This window comes from Poecilia reticulata, chromosome 18 (assembly GCF_904066995.2).
Source record: "Poecilia reticulata chromosome 18, P_reticulata-male-v2, whole genome shotgun sequence".
NCBI lineage: Eukaryota > Metazoa > Chordata > Actinopteri > Cyprinodontiformes > Poeciliidae > Poecilia > Poecilia reticulata.
The window spans coordinates 1,164,397-1,179,686 of NC_088847.1; the positions used below are offsets into that span (position 1 = coordinate 1,164,397).

General features: G+C 38.8%; 1 protein-coding gene across 1 annotated transcript; it reads right to left on the reverse strand.

Moving 5' to 3' along the window:
* Window positions 1–1,534: 1,534 nt before the first annotated feature.
* On the reverse strand, window positions 1,535–7,949 carry paqr9 (progestin and adipoQ receptor family member 9). Its single transcript, XM_017310599.2, has one exon. The coding sequence runs from the start codon at window positions 6,948–6,950 to the stop codon at window positions 5,808–5,810; it is 1,143 nt and encodes a 380-aa protein (XP_017166088.1). The 5' UTR covers window positions 6,951–7,949; the 3' UTR covers window positions 1,535–5,807.
* Window positions 7,950–15,290: the final 7,341 nt, after the last annotated feature.

The following is a 15,290-nucleotide window of genomic DNA, read 5'->3' on the forward strand; positions in this document are numbered from 1 at the left end:
AGGGAAGCAGAACAGACGGCTTCCCTTTTCTCTCCAGTGCCTTCGGCTGCTGCTCTGCAAAACAACAGAAAGTTTGTAAAGGGTTCTGTGAAGCACCTGACAATCCTGTAGTTTTCTTATCACTCTTATCACTCAGTTTTGACAGGAAGACGTTTCCAAATTCTTCTTAGAAAAATAAGTAGATCCTTATATGAGTATGAATCCACCTCACAACTGGTTTTGTGAGTCTGTCTGGATCTATTTCAAACAACTATGAGACCTATAAAGCAGGAGTAAACCATCGTCAATGTTTCTGCACACTGGGAAAAAAATCCAGTAGTGTGCTGCAGAAGTCAGATGTTCCTGAACAGCACAGAACTGATCATATCCACTAACCATGCTGGATATCAACATTTTCAGTTTGAGTTCATTTAAACTGCTGAAGTCAGCTTGAACCTGTCATATTACTGAGTGTTAAAGAGGTGGATGACAATCACTTTCTTTTAATGAAGAAACCCCTCCCCCCAGAGCTACTATTGCTGTCTGAAGAAATACATCGCTCCATCAGAAACAACCAGTTAGAGCACAGGTGTCAAACTCCAGTCCTGGAGGCCCTGCATCTTTTAGATGTGCCTCTGCTGCACCACCTGAATAGAATAATTAGGACATTAGCACGGCTCTGGAGAACTGATCTACACAAGAAGCCATTTTTCCAGTGTTTTGTACCTGTGATACATCTAAAAACTGCAGTACAGTGGCCCTTGAGGACTGGTGTTTGACCAGGAGGAGGGCCTTAGGCTTGTCAATGACTCTCATGACCCTCAGTAACTTCCAGTTACAGGAAAACTGTTTATCTGCTGTCATTGATTTTCATGCTAACTTGCATTCATAGCAGATTTTGGTGTGGTCAACAAGCTGTAGCGTAGCAGAGAGAGGAGGCTGTGATCGGCACATACACAAGGGTGACTGACAGCACTCAGACCCTCCTAGAGGCTCTAATTGGTTGTTTCTGATGGAACTGTAGGTAGCCATTAGTGGTGGGTCTCCCACAAAAACAGCATTTGGCTGCATTTTAAGGACATGTTATTATGATTCTGCTTGGCATATTTGTTTGCAGTGTTTTGTTCATGTGTTTTTTTGTAAAATAAAAATTAAGTTTGATAAAAACATACAAACATGAGAATACCTGCTTCCGTAACAGGACAAACATGGCAAATGTGAAAAGCATACAAATTCTTACAAAATTATTAAATGCAAAAGGATTTATTAACATACTATGTAACATTTACTTAGTATGTAAACATACCTAGTATGTTTACTTAGTATGTTTACTTACATACTTTTAGCTGATAAGTCTCATCAGCTAAAATATGAGACTGCTGATGATAATACAGTAAGAGCCACTTAGTAGCAGAAAGAGCCAACTCTTCTTTGGAAGCCACTTCTCTGAAAAGGGCCAAACTTCCCATCACTAAGGCAGGCAGGTCAAACATTAAACATAATATTTGCCATCAATAGTGCAAGCACAAGAAAAATAAAATAATAAACAACAATGCTTATTTGTATGATTTATTCAAAACAACTTAAATGATAATGGTGCTATTTAATGAAACACAACACGATTTTTACAGCAGCAACACTGTGCTGCTGTATTGCAGCATAATGTCCTCCTTCATAATTAAAAGCATGTCTAAATAATGCATTTGAATGCCTCGTGAGTCAACCCTGAGTACATCACAAAGTAAGATAAAGTAGTCTGGTGCTAACATTCACATACTGCTTAAACATTAATGGATTCAGTGAAGAGGCGAAAACAAAGTCTGTTTCAATTATGCTTTCTGTCAGTCACACAATGACACAGATGTTGTTTTGAGGTAGAAACATCGCTTCACCGTCAGCTATAGACCTGATGAACCCCTATAACTATCTGTTATAGTAGAGCTAACCTGATGTGTCGGTGTAATTCAGTACCGCCGGCTTGTTTTCTAACTCCTCGTTTCCACGTGTTTATCGCTCAATAACTCCAGATGTTTTGACTCTTTCTGAATGAATTGAAACATTAGAACAGTAATGAAAACTGTGTTAATTTAGCTAGCACTTTTGTGCTCTTAGTAGAATCCTTTACAGGAGTTTGAATTTTCCAGACCACAAAGTCTAATTATGTTCTGACTTTGTGTCCTAAAATGGACTGTCATCAATCCATTGTGGAGAGGATAACTGACAATGGAGCTGGCAATTCTTTCTACACCAGGCGTGTTTCCATCAATGTGTTTTTTATGCGTATTTTGAAGTATTGCATTAGAACAGGCTGATGGAAACAACAAAATTCAGAATAGCTTCCTCAAAAACTTATGTTTGCTTGAGGTGGCTTTTCTGAAAAGAGTTAATGTACAAAAGTGGAGATGGAAATACATTTGCCGAATAAGTTCTAAGGTGGTGAACTTTCACATCCACTAGTAGGTATGCCTGTGCCTTAAATTTTCAGAGTCCAAATTTCCAGCACAGAGAGGGAACCTAGAGTAGCTGGTGAGGGTCACTCCAGGCTAGTGGATCACTCCCATCCACTGGTGAGTCAATGACTCACCCATCAATGAGTCATTGTCATTGACTCACTAGAGTCAATGACAATGACCTCCATGTCGGAGGGGAGGACTCTCCATTTTTCTGACATGTATAGTCCATGCCAGTTTGCGACCGCTAGATCTTGTTTATTATGTTTACCCAGCATCAACAACTGATTAAATTAGCCTGGTTGATTCACTTCAAACTACAAGATGGAAACACCAAATTCACATTTTTTTGCAACATTTCAAATGTTCGCTTACAATTGGAAACATAATTATTGTCAGCCATTTTATTCACAAGTGAATAAAATTACTGCTGAAACTAATATGCAATCATACAATCAATCATATACAAACTTAGCAGCACTAAACACTACGGTGGATGGGTGACACTTTGGGCCATTATTGCCACCTTGTGCTGTTCAAGCAGTCACTGCCAGGTGCCAAAGGAAACAAGGCTGTTGTATAAACTGCTTGATATTCTGACTCTTGAGATGTTCAAACAATCCACGTCTTTTATAGATGCACAAAACAAAGGTACAAAACCTTATTTCTCACCTTTGCAGAAGCTTTAAAGTGCTTTATAACACATTTTTTTTTGAAAACTAACAGCATCCACTTCTCATTTTCTGATGTGGAAGTGATTGTAAATAAATGTGCAAAATATAATTTCTATATTTAAACATACATCAATCAACCAACTATATTGTAAGATATTATTAATATGATATATTAGTAAGAATTGGCTATAATGTTGCATCTGGGAAGATATAGCAGAAAACACATCTTTAACCATGCAGACACAACCTGTTGTCAGGTTGTGTTTTGTGAGAATGGAATGTATCCAATTTTCACTTCCTGTGTTACTGAGTGTTCTTGAATGCATCGGCAGGATTACAGGATTGATGGAGAACATTCCAAGCCATCAGATTTTTTCAGATTCATCATCAGCACAAACTGATGTAGTTTAAAACCAATCCTAAACCGGGCAATAATGCAATAAACTATTTAATGTTTAAAAACCAGATCAACTCAGACAGAACATGACCTTCCAGTAGAGGAACAAGGCCTAACATGTTTCATTGCAGTTCCATAAAGGTGCCTTCAATGTGTGCTAAAATGAGATTAACATTCTATTTTCCTAATATCACAGTCTCAGTGTCATTTGCAAACCACGGAGGTAAAAATATGAGTCAGGCCGGTAACAAACACGTCCACGCATTTTGTCTGAGCTACAGTATTAAGACATGATGACATGTGTCAACTAAATACACTGTTAAAATGACAGTGTATTTTAACACTGTCATAGTGTTTAACCTGCATTAGTTAACCTCTTAACTGACTTCAACTGGGATAAAAACAAAGATTAGCCATCCTACCTGTAAAACAGCTCCAGAAAATGTCATGCTAATTTCATGCAATGGAGGTTAATTTACATAGAAATGTAGAATTATTTTACAATAAAGGTCGTAATAGTCTACGGCCTATAACAGAAAGAAACTCGTTTTGCAAAATAGAATGTAAAATTGAATGCGATTTAATAGTGTCTTGCAATGGGAAAGTTGTGTGTTTGATTCCAGGTTCCTACTGCCACATATTGATGTGCCTTAACTGTGCTTACTGATCTATATAGATCTATGAATGACTGTGGCAGCACTTTACATAAATGTGGTTATGTAAAGTGCTTTAAGTCATCAGTATTACTAGATCAATGTCCATCCATTGTCATAAGGTGCTGGAATATTTTCACATTTGTTTTTGTACACCAGATACCCTCCTCACATTCTTTTTTTTCTGGGAATGTCATTGTTAAAGACTGGAAACTCCACAATCTGCATTGTAAAAAACTATTTCTTTGGAACTAACTGTCTAATAAAGAGATGACTGCAAAATAATGTTGAACCACCATAAAATCTTAACTGAAAAGTGCAGAGAGCCCTACAAGTAAAACACAACTTTAGCTTCATTCTTAATAACCTAAAAGAGTGGTAGATAACCACTACCAGATAACCAAAAGAAGATGCCTGGTGTCTAAATATAATTATTAGTGTCTAAACATGATTTAGACACCTTTATGCTGTAATGCTTGGCTGTTCTTGGTACTGGACACAACCCAAGCAACTGCATCAAATGTACCATGAATGAGGTTTACATCTAAATAAGCTAGATTAAAAAAAGCTAAATAAGATATCTGCAGGACATCATAACATGCTTATCAAACAAATTTCATCCTTTCAGATTCAAACATGAGTATGGCTTTTTTAAAAGATAGAGTAAGTCTGACTGGCTCCCTGAAAGTTCTTCATAGTAAGACTCATACAAAGTTTCAACTGTTTAGCTGATGCCCTTAAAACCATGCAACTTCCTGCTGCAGGGCTAAGAAAAAGGAAATAACACTTCCTGGAGTAGCTAACAAAGGCCATAAAAGGAAATGACAAAGCAAGACAATATGGGTCTCGTTAATTTCAAAGTTGAGGAAAATCAAATACATAGCAGAGCATGAAATGAAAAGAACAACAGTGCAATAAAAAGTTGGACATGATCAGAACAATTGGGAGAAAAACCCATAATCTCTAAGTAGAGTTCCTGCAGATATCCAAATATCAACCTCTATTCTCAAGTGTCTAGCCTATTATCCTCACTTTTTAGATATTCCATGATGAAGCTGTTCTCAGGGGAAAAAAGATGGCAAGGGCTTTTAATATCCACTCAACAAGACAGCTTCCCTGTAGTGAGCCCAGACATAATCCTGTCATCTCCTCCAGTGTCCTGGAGGAGTCTCCCTATGAAAGCATCATAATTGGCCCAGACAGGGTCAGACTGCATGAGAGATTTTAAATCATTTTCTTGTGCAGTTCTTATAGCATAGCTTTGTGGCAGGGGTGCACCAATTGTAGCCAATCACCAATCTTTAAAAAAACCTAACCTGTCAATTCCAATTAAGGTCGATTGTCTGAAAAGTCACAAAATATAGCGACAGAGCCACTAAGTTGGTAAAAGTAGGGTGACTATTGTTAATTTTGCACAAGTAGAAGTGACTTGTCTGTCAGTCAGGCCTCTCACTGCAGAACAAAAGAGGACACTGGTTGATTTTCAGGTCTTTGTGGAGTTAGATAAGATGGGAAGTTAAGATTGATTTTTCACGTTAGCAGATCACCAATCTCACTAAAATTAAGGAAATCTGACCAGATTTATTGGTGCACCCTTACCTTTTAGGCATGTGCAAATCATCTTTCACAGTAATAAAGAAAGACGTCTCTTGCGCTAGTCAACTTTCATTTGTTTCTTTAGCTGGTCCCTTTGAGGGCCGTAGATACAGTTTGCATGCCAGGAGAAACACGCAATTATTGAGACAATGGTAGTCTGGAGGAGGAGCATCACTCCGTAGGTGGAAGCAATGGTTGGTCCAGGTAGGCGAGAGAGCGCGGTAGGGGGTAAGAGGAAATCAGGATTGAGCAGGATGGCTCTCACCTCAGCCTGGATCATGTGAAGTTCGTCAAGGATGGACAAAAATGTGCAGCAGTGGAACCACTGATGGCTGTGGCCCCAGATGTCAAATCGACCTGGAGCCAGCCTCTCTGGGAACTTGCTGATGTTGAACAGGGCCGACACCAGCAGCCAGAGAGAGTGGCGATAGAAGAAGTTGGGCATGGTGATGGAGGCAGCAAAGGAAGGCGTGGTAGTGGAGTAAGGCGATCTGGTGAGGACACGGTAGAAGACTGGTGTGGAGGAGATTAGGAATGGCAGCAGGAAAACCAGGGTCCGTATGATGTATCGATGCTCCCTCCACCTCTGACGAGTGTTACAGCAGGATAAAACACATATGATTGCTATAACACATGCACATGGCATGTAGTAGGTCTCAAAGAACAAGTTGAATTCCGGCATGGCGTTAGGTGATAAAAACCCTTTACGCTTGTGGTTTAAGTCCAAACAGGAGCTGTTCCTGTCTTCTTTCTCCACTATCCCTGCCCGAGGATGGATATAGTAGTAGTATGCCAATGATGAGCCAACTGTGTAGGCACTGATTGTGCCATAATCAACAAAGAAGCAAACCTCCCTTACGACCAGAGACATTGAGTTCAGCAGGTGGGCCATGCTGCTGGCCAGGAGCAGACAAAACACCCCAATAAAGTAGTTCCACATTGGGTAAAAGAATGGGGCGTCGGCATCAGGTGCACCATCCCAACTAAACATCTGTAGAAAGTAGTAAGCAAAAATGAAGATGGGTAGGAAGTGTGTCCAGAAATTTCCTGTTTCATTGGTAGGCCTGAATGCTGACAACAAGCAGTCCCTCAGGCTGTAGTTTGGGAACCGGTAGCCTGACAAGATGAAGTTTTCTGTAACACGAGGGGGTACATCCTTGTCACTAAGCAGAGGCAACGGTTGACCACAGTTCAGAAACATTATGAGCTAAGAGTTCTTTATCCCTAGAAAAAAGTAAAAAAGGTCAAAAACCTTTATGCTGTACTGCTTGGCTGTTCTTGGTACTGCTGATCACAGCATGTCAGGTGATATAATCCGTTGGTTATAAACTGGTATGGCATCCAAAGCCTGCCAAGGTTCTCAGTCCATCTCCTTTAGGATCACTGATTCCAGCATCAAGTCCAGGTCTCAAGAGTTCAAGGAAAATTCAAACAGCATTGCAAGTATTAGCCCAGAGACAGAATGCCAAGGTGGGGTGTAATGTCCAGCATACACAGTCCTATAGATTGGTTCATTATCTCCCTTTTGGCCTTGTAGTTGACCCCTCAGAACATCAAAGGTCAGAAAAGATCCAGCTTATGTAAAGCTTGTTGCTCTTATCCTGTTGCATAGGATAATGGATTATGAGTTTTGTTTAGTTTTTTTTAATCAGGTGCTATGCAGTTTTGCAGCAGCTGGTTCCTTACTGCAGCACTGTCCTTCAAAGTTGAACAGCATGAAAGCAGCCGTCTGATGCAGTTATGTCCCAGAGATCCATCCATGTGTGTTAAACTGCTCATTAGCTCTAGATACTTCTCGTTGGTCCTTGGAATAATGTCTACATCCGACTGTTACTTCATTCAACCCACTTGTCATTGTAGCGCGAGTGTTGCATAGGGAAATAAAAGCATGGTTGCAGAAGAAGACGCAGTGTTCCGGTGAGCAGTCCTCTACGCCGCAGGGAACCTCCTGAAAGAGCCATTTACACGGTGGGTAAAGCCCGGCGGGCAACTGGCACGCTGACTCCAGCGCAGTGCCCTGTGAGGATGACGGCTGCCGGCATTTTACTGAAGATTTGACAGATATTAGCATCAAGTTTTAAAGGCGCAATGCGCTTCCTGGGAGATTTTCAAAATAAAACAATTACGCTGAGACGAAATACGTTCTAGAGGTCATGTTGCCCCTGGATACTGTAAAGAGCAGTAAAATGGTGCAAACGCCCTCTACACCTACACGCCCTCTTGACCCAAAGAATAATGCTAATGCCATAGAAAATTTCATAGAAAGTTATGTTTTCTAATCAAGACATAAATATCCATGCTTGTCCCTAGTGGAGTCGGGAGGGGTGCTGGTGCCTATCTCTAGTGGTCAACGGGTGAGAGGCGGGGTCACCCTGGACCTGTAACAGGGCAACACAGAAACAAACAAGACAAACAACCATGAACACACACACTCACCTAAGGAGGATTCAGAGAAACCAGTCAATCAATCCAGAATTTTCTTGCTGCTATCATATGTGTAGTGTGTACCATTAAGTTTGTGTGTGTGTGTGTGTGTGTGTGTGTGTGTGTGTGTGTGTGTGTGTGTGTGTGTGTGTGTGTGTGTGCCCTCGTGCGTGCATGTAATGGCATGTACAGTCTCTAACAGTTTGTTTTCTGCCTTGTAGCTGGAATAACATACTTTCACTAACAGCTCTAATTAACAATTTCAAGATATGAGGCAGAAATCGAATAAATCACTCACTTTTTAAATGTTTTAATAATCAGTTTAGAGCTGATATTTTGTGCTGACATGCCCACCATATTGTTTCTTGTATAGTTTTTGTAATTCCTAAAGGTTATTTAAATATGTATGTATGTATTATTATTATCATTATTATCATGTATGTATGTATTATCATCATCATCATTATTATTATTAATTTTGGTTTTGTAAACGTTGATTTTGAAAGGAGTTACTTGAGCTTCCGGTGTGGTGCTGGCACACTGAGTTCCTTGGGGCAACTCGATGGAGTCCCAAACTAATTCTTAAATAATCTGATTGTGTCTCCTTCCTGGACTAAATGAACTGTTCCGGCGCTGTGTACGAGGCAGATTGAACGTGACTACAGAAAGAAGAAAACACTAAACTCGCCCCGTAATCTGTTTAAAACGCTCGTTCCCGCTGCCCCCATTAGGTAATCCCGTTACTCAACCCCCTCCCAGACAGCTGCAGCACAGCTCGCGCTCGGAGAAACGACTTGTGTTGTACGCAGTATTTCACCAATGGCAGCTTTTCTATGACTAACGCCCAGAGCGCAATTAGATGAGAAAAGATTTCAATTTAATTTCGGAGAAAACAATTCTGTTGTTGCAGTTTACAATTTTCAGGAATTGACCGATCTAACACAAATCAAAACTATTTAAATCTGTGCTCAGTTTAAGGTAATTTGGGATTAACCTGAATGGTCTGTATATTTTAATTTAGACACTAGCACAATTTAGGTTTTCTGGAGTCTCTTTGGACATGCTAGCTATTGATTTGCTGTTGTAATAAAATCCAGAGATTAGACTGGTGTGGTGGATGCAGTCAAAATGTAACTAGAGCAGGGCGGAGCCAGAAGGGGGGCCGGGGGGGGGGGGGTGCCCCCCCTGACATCTGATGATCCGTCTCTGCGTCTTCCCCGTTGATTGTCTCCCAGGTTGGGCTTTAGTAGAAAATAGAAAAGGGGTGGAGGGAAAGACAAGAGTAAAAAAGGACTAAATGTAGGCAAAAGATCCTTGGAAGATGAGGAATAAAGTGTTGAGGTAAGGAAGAAAAAAATGATGGAAGAATTTAAAGTTATATTAAAATTTAGAACTGGACAAGATATGATTGGGGTGAGTCCGATCACTTTATCAAATGGACTAAAGAAAGTTATCGGAGATGTGAAACTGGCTAAAGTTTTAAGGGATGGGAGCCTTCTTATTATCTATAAGAATGTTGAACAAAAGAATAAGGCATTAAAACTCCAAATGGTATGTAAAAAAAGAAGTGGTGGAAAGAAAGGTAGTGGGGGAAGAAAGAGGAACAAAAGGAGTAATATCGGGGATCCCGATTGGAGAAAACTTGGAAGAACTAAAAAAAAAAACAATAAAAGAAGGAGAGATTTCAGGCATAAGACGATTGCAGGTTTTTAGAAATGTGGAAATGGGGACAGTAGATCTGTGTTACTGGAATTTAAAGATAAAGTTAAACCTGATAAAGTAATGATTGATTTCAGTGTAAGAACTTATATTCCACCACCTCTCAGATGCTATAAGTGCCAAACATATGGTCACATTGCAAATGTGTGTAGAGGAAAACAAAGATGTGGTAGATGTGGAGGTGAACACCCTTATGGGGAATGTGGAGAGAATCCAGTTAAATGTTGTAATTGTGGAGGTAATCATACTGTAGCTTATGCAGGATGTGTGGTAAGGAAAGAAGCAACTGAAGTTCAGAAAATTAAAAGTGATAAAAAAATTACTTATGCGGAGGCAGTGAAAGAGTTAAAAAGTACGGAAAATGCTACCAAAACAGTTAGAAAGGAAAAAGGAGACAGATAATGCTCAAAATAATGTCACATTAGAAAAACTTATTCCTTTTCTGGCATATATCATTAACTGTTCAGAGCAAGCAAGAACTAAAACTGAAAAAATAAAAATTATAGTAAAGGCAGCAGCAAAATTCTTTAATGTCAAATATCTGTCATGTGAAAAATTCAGGATGGACTTAGGTATGGAGAAAATGAGGCTTCTCTAATCACTATTCTAATACTACAATGGAATGCTGCAAGTTTAATAGCCAACGATCAGGAATTTAAAGGTTTCATTAACAAATTAAATACAAAAACAGACATAATATGTATTCAAGAAACATGGCTTAAATCAGCATTGCAATTTATGGTTATGCAGTCTTACGTAAAGATAGAATAAATGGAAGTGGAGGAGGATGCACTATATTTATAAAGGAAAATATAAAATTTATTCAAACGCAAATAAATACGGATCTTGAACTTAATGCGGTTAAAGTTTGGACAAAAAATGGAATTATTAAAATAATGAATTATAATCCTTGTCAGAAAATAGAGAAAGCAAAACTTGAAACAATTCTTAGACACTGGAGAGGGAAAATAATTTTGTGTGGGGATTTTAATGCACTTTGTGGGGGGATCAAGATGATTATAATGGTGGGGTCTTAGAAGAAGTGATTGAAGAAATAGAAATGGTTGTGTTAAATAATGGTGTAGGCACTAGGGTAGATTTGATAAGAGGTAAAGAATCAGCCATTGATTTGACACTGGTATCACAATCTTTGGCAGACAGTTGCAGCTGGAAAGTAAATAAAAATAGTACTATAGGAAGTGATCAATGTCCAATTTTTATTGAAGTAGAAATGGATATAGAGGAAGAACAGGTAGGAAGTCAAGGGAAATGGAAATTTGGGGATACAAATTGGGAAAACTATAAAATAATAAGTGAGGTTAATGTGGTAAATGTAGATATAAATAAACCAATAAATGAATTAAATTTAGAAATTAGTAATAGTATTATTCATGCAACAAAAACAGTAAAGGGGTTAAAAAGAAGAAGATAGTTCCTTGGTGGACTCTAGAGTGTTCAATAGCAATTAGAATAAGAAACAAAGCCAATAAAAATCTTAAAAAGTATATTTGCTTCGAAAATCTAATAAATTATAAGAGAAAACAAGCAGAAGTCAGGAAGATCATAAGAAATTCCAAGAGGGATTATTGGAGAAAATATTGTGAGTCACTGGGGAAAAATACGGCATTAGACAGGGTTTGGAATACCATTAAGAAAATGTCAGGTAAATCAAAAGAATACTTTTTTCCCAGTAATAAAAGATGATGGTAACACTATAATAGATAAGAGCAAAGCAGAGCTATTAGCAAGAGCATTTACTAAGATACATAGTATGGAGAATCTTAGTAATACTGAAAAAAAAGGACGGGAAATGACATTTTAAAAAAAATCACAATGAGTTGCTATGATGAAGATGACGAGAATATTATGAATATGAAATTCTCTTTAATTAAATAGAGTAGCGGTTCTCAACGTGGGCGGTACCGCCCCCCAGGGGGCGCTGGCGGACATTTTTACAAAAGGGGGGCGCTGGGATGCCTTTGGGGGGCGTTTGGTCGAAGGTAAACTTTACACCTTAAATCCACAACAATACCAGTTTAGACTTTGAGCAACTTGGTAAAACTGTATGTGTAACATTAAATCATGCTTGGCTGCAACTGTATCGATGGCAGCTCTTCTTCTATTCAGTGTTTGTAGCTTCATGGTCCAGCTCCTCTCCGCATCAGTTCAGCGTTACACCGACTGATGACGCTGCTGTGATTCACTTTGTCTGGTATTTTTGTACATATGTTTTGGCAGTTCTGTGATCATGTCAAAGCATGATCATTATATTAAAACGTGTTTTATTGTCCGTTTGAAAGCTGCATGCTTCCATGGAAGGACAACAGAAAATCGCTCTTATAAACATGTAATGACTAAAATCACGACTTTGTATCCCTCTGAAAAATGAATCCATTTAAATAAAGAAATCCCTCCATGGGTGATACCTCGATAGAGAGCGTTCATTTTATAGCGTTAACACGGTGCTGCAAGTGGTCCGACATGAAACGGGTTTGATGGAACAACGGTACCACAGCACTTTTAAATTTCAATAATCAGAATACTGAAATTGTTTCCGTTGTTTTAAAAGGTTTATGTCAGTCTGCCTTTTCCCCATCGATATGTTTCCTGACCGCCCTGCACCTTAGGGAGTTAAAAAAAAAAAAAAAAAAATCGATACGCAGATTGCGCAAAATTCTGAAACATGAGAAGCGGCAAAATGGAGCGACGAACTAGATGTGAATTATGGCATAAAAACAGAGAATCCGACGCTGAACAGTGAAAAATCAACACATGATATGAAACGCATGACTATTAGGAGGCGCAGCAGGTGATGAGTGAAAATTACTGAGCGTCAATAAACGATAAAATAAATCTAGCAACAGTAAAGAAACTAAAGTGGACATAGCAATAAACCGAGAGAGGATAACACTAATCAAATGAAACTAAATGGAAATGAATGAAGAACAAAATGCAAGAATAAACTAAGAAACTAAAGTAAATACGGAGGAATAAACTGGTATGGCAAGACCTTTCGAGCAATAATTAATACAGAGGACAGTATGGCAAGAATAAACAGACATCATTTCCAGATAAAAGGTAAAATAATATTGTTGAAGTGCCATGGGCAGGGGCGCAACTACCCATTATTCAGGTGGATGCGAAAACATAAATCGGCGCCCCCCACGAAGGAGCGTAGAAACATACGCTCGCCCCCCATACCCCTCCCCCCCCCCAAACCCTCTCCTCCAGACGCCGATACTCGCTATAAGAGAAAACAAGCAGGGCAAAACTCGCTACATTTACCCCGTGCCGTGTGCGTGAGGTGAAGGAGCGTAAGGTGCGCTGAAGTGTATGGAAAACATAATCGGTGCGCCGATTCAAAACATCTACAATAATGATAGTAACATTAATAAAATAATTGTCAGTGCAAAGTAGCCTACAAATATTTTGGTGGGGAGCGGTGAGGGACCTGGATAAAGGCTAGGGGGGCGCTGGCCCGAAAAAGGTTGAGAAACACTGAAATAGAGCATTAAAAAAAACTAGTAAATCAACGCCTAGTAGATCAAGTTAATTATATTATGTTAAATAATCTTAGTGAAAAAAGTAAGATTATTAGAAATGTATAATAAGGGAGGAAGGAATTCTACCAGATAAATGGAAAGAAGCTCATTATTCCTATTTGTAAACCTGGTAAAGATCCACATTTAGCCGAGAGTTATAGGCTGATAGCATTAACATCTTGTATTGGTAAAGTGATGGAAAAAATGGTGAATAACAGATTAATATATTTTCTGAAATCTAAAGAGAAGATTAAACCATATCAATTTGGGTTTAGAAAAGGAAGAAGTACAATAGATCCTATACTATGTTTGGAACATGAAATTAGGAGGGCACAGGTGAATAAAGAAGTCTTGATAGCAATCTTTTTGGTTATAGAAAAAGCATATGATATGTTATGGAAAGAAGGAATATTGATTAAAATAAAACAAACAGGTTTAAGGGGTATAGATGTGTGACCAGCAGGTGGAGATCTTTTTAAAAGTAATAAGATGCACCCAAACACAGATTCTTCAGTGCACAATATTTTATTTAAACAATTCTTTAAAACAATTCTCTTTAAAAACGAGGCTTCAGGCCCACTACTCGATCCCTGGAACAAAAGGAACACATAAGGAAAAAAGGGGAGACAAGTTCTATTATTCCAAAAATAAAACAAACCATACAATGCAAAGAAATGAGTCAAACAAAAGAAAACATGCAGCGCAAAAGAAATGTGCAAAGCAAACAAAAAGAAAACAAATTAATACTTAAACAAAACGGTAAAAGAAAAATACTTCAAACAATGAAACAAGTCGTTGTCGTCATTAAATTCCAAATGCCCTTCGATGGGGCCACAGGAGTAACGCCCCGCCCACACAGCCGGCCGAATCCGCAACAGGTTTAGTTGAGAGCGGCCAAAACAACGGAAAGACAAGACAGCAGAGCGTTCAAAGCGCTGCAGCTCCAAACAATCAGTTGCCTGAAACAGAAAAACCCATTCACGGTGGATCCAGATAAAACAAATCAAAACCTAAATAACAGGTAGCTTACCCAGGGGTGGAAACACAGCCTAACCCGGTAGGAAGCGGGTCAGCAGGTGAGGACCAGACGGAAGCCGCACACCACAGCAACCCCCAGCTGCAGCTGGCAACGCCATCAGAGCAACACTGCAGAAACGCACGACAGCACCCAAAAACCAACCATGATTTCAGCCACGGATGAGTCGACCAAACCTACAAGCCCACATGTAGCCGCCAACCGTAGCAACAGTGGGAGAAACAAAGACGCACGCACCCTCCTCCTTCTTCTTCTTCTTCTTGGTTTTATGGCGGTTGGCAAGAAACTTTTAGTAGCATTACCGCCTCTTACTGGTATGGAGTGTGGTTCGTGATGGTTTAAATATTTATCCTCATCTATATATACAAATATTCTACCATAAATTCTATCTAAACATACACATTCACACTTAAAACATACATACTTATGCACAACTTTCTATATCATGCCTTCATTCACAAACACACTTACTATAATTAAATTCTATGAAATAATTTAGTTTTCTTAAGAAATAGAATAATTATTTGTACATGTTTACTCCCTAAATTCTTCCTCAAATTAACTTTCTCCATAATACTTTCAAACTCTCTCTTCATATATCTTCTATTTCATATTTATGGCATTCTAATATAACATGCTGTATGGTTTCATATTTATCACAATAATCGCATTTGCCAGTTTTATGTTTTTGAATTTTAAAAAGTGTCCTGAATGTCCAAATCTTAACCTTATCACTCTTTTCTCCTTTCTATTTCTTCTTCCATTTCTTCTTTCTCCTACAATCTTCTGAATTTTATAAAGCCATCTTCCCGTCTTATCT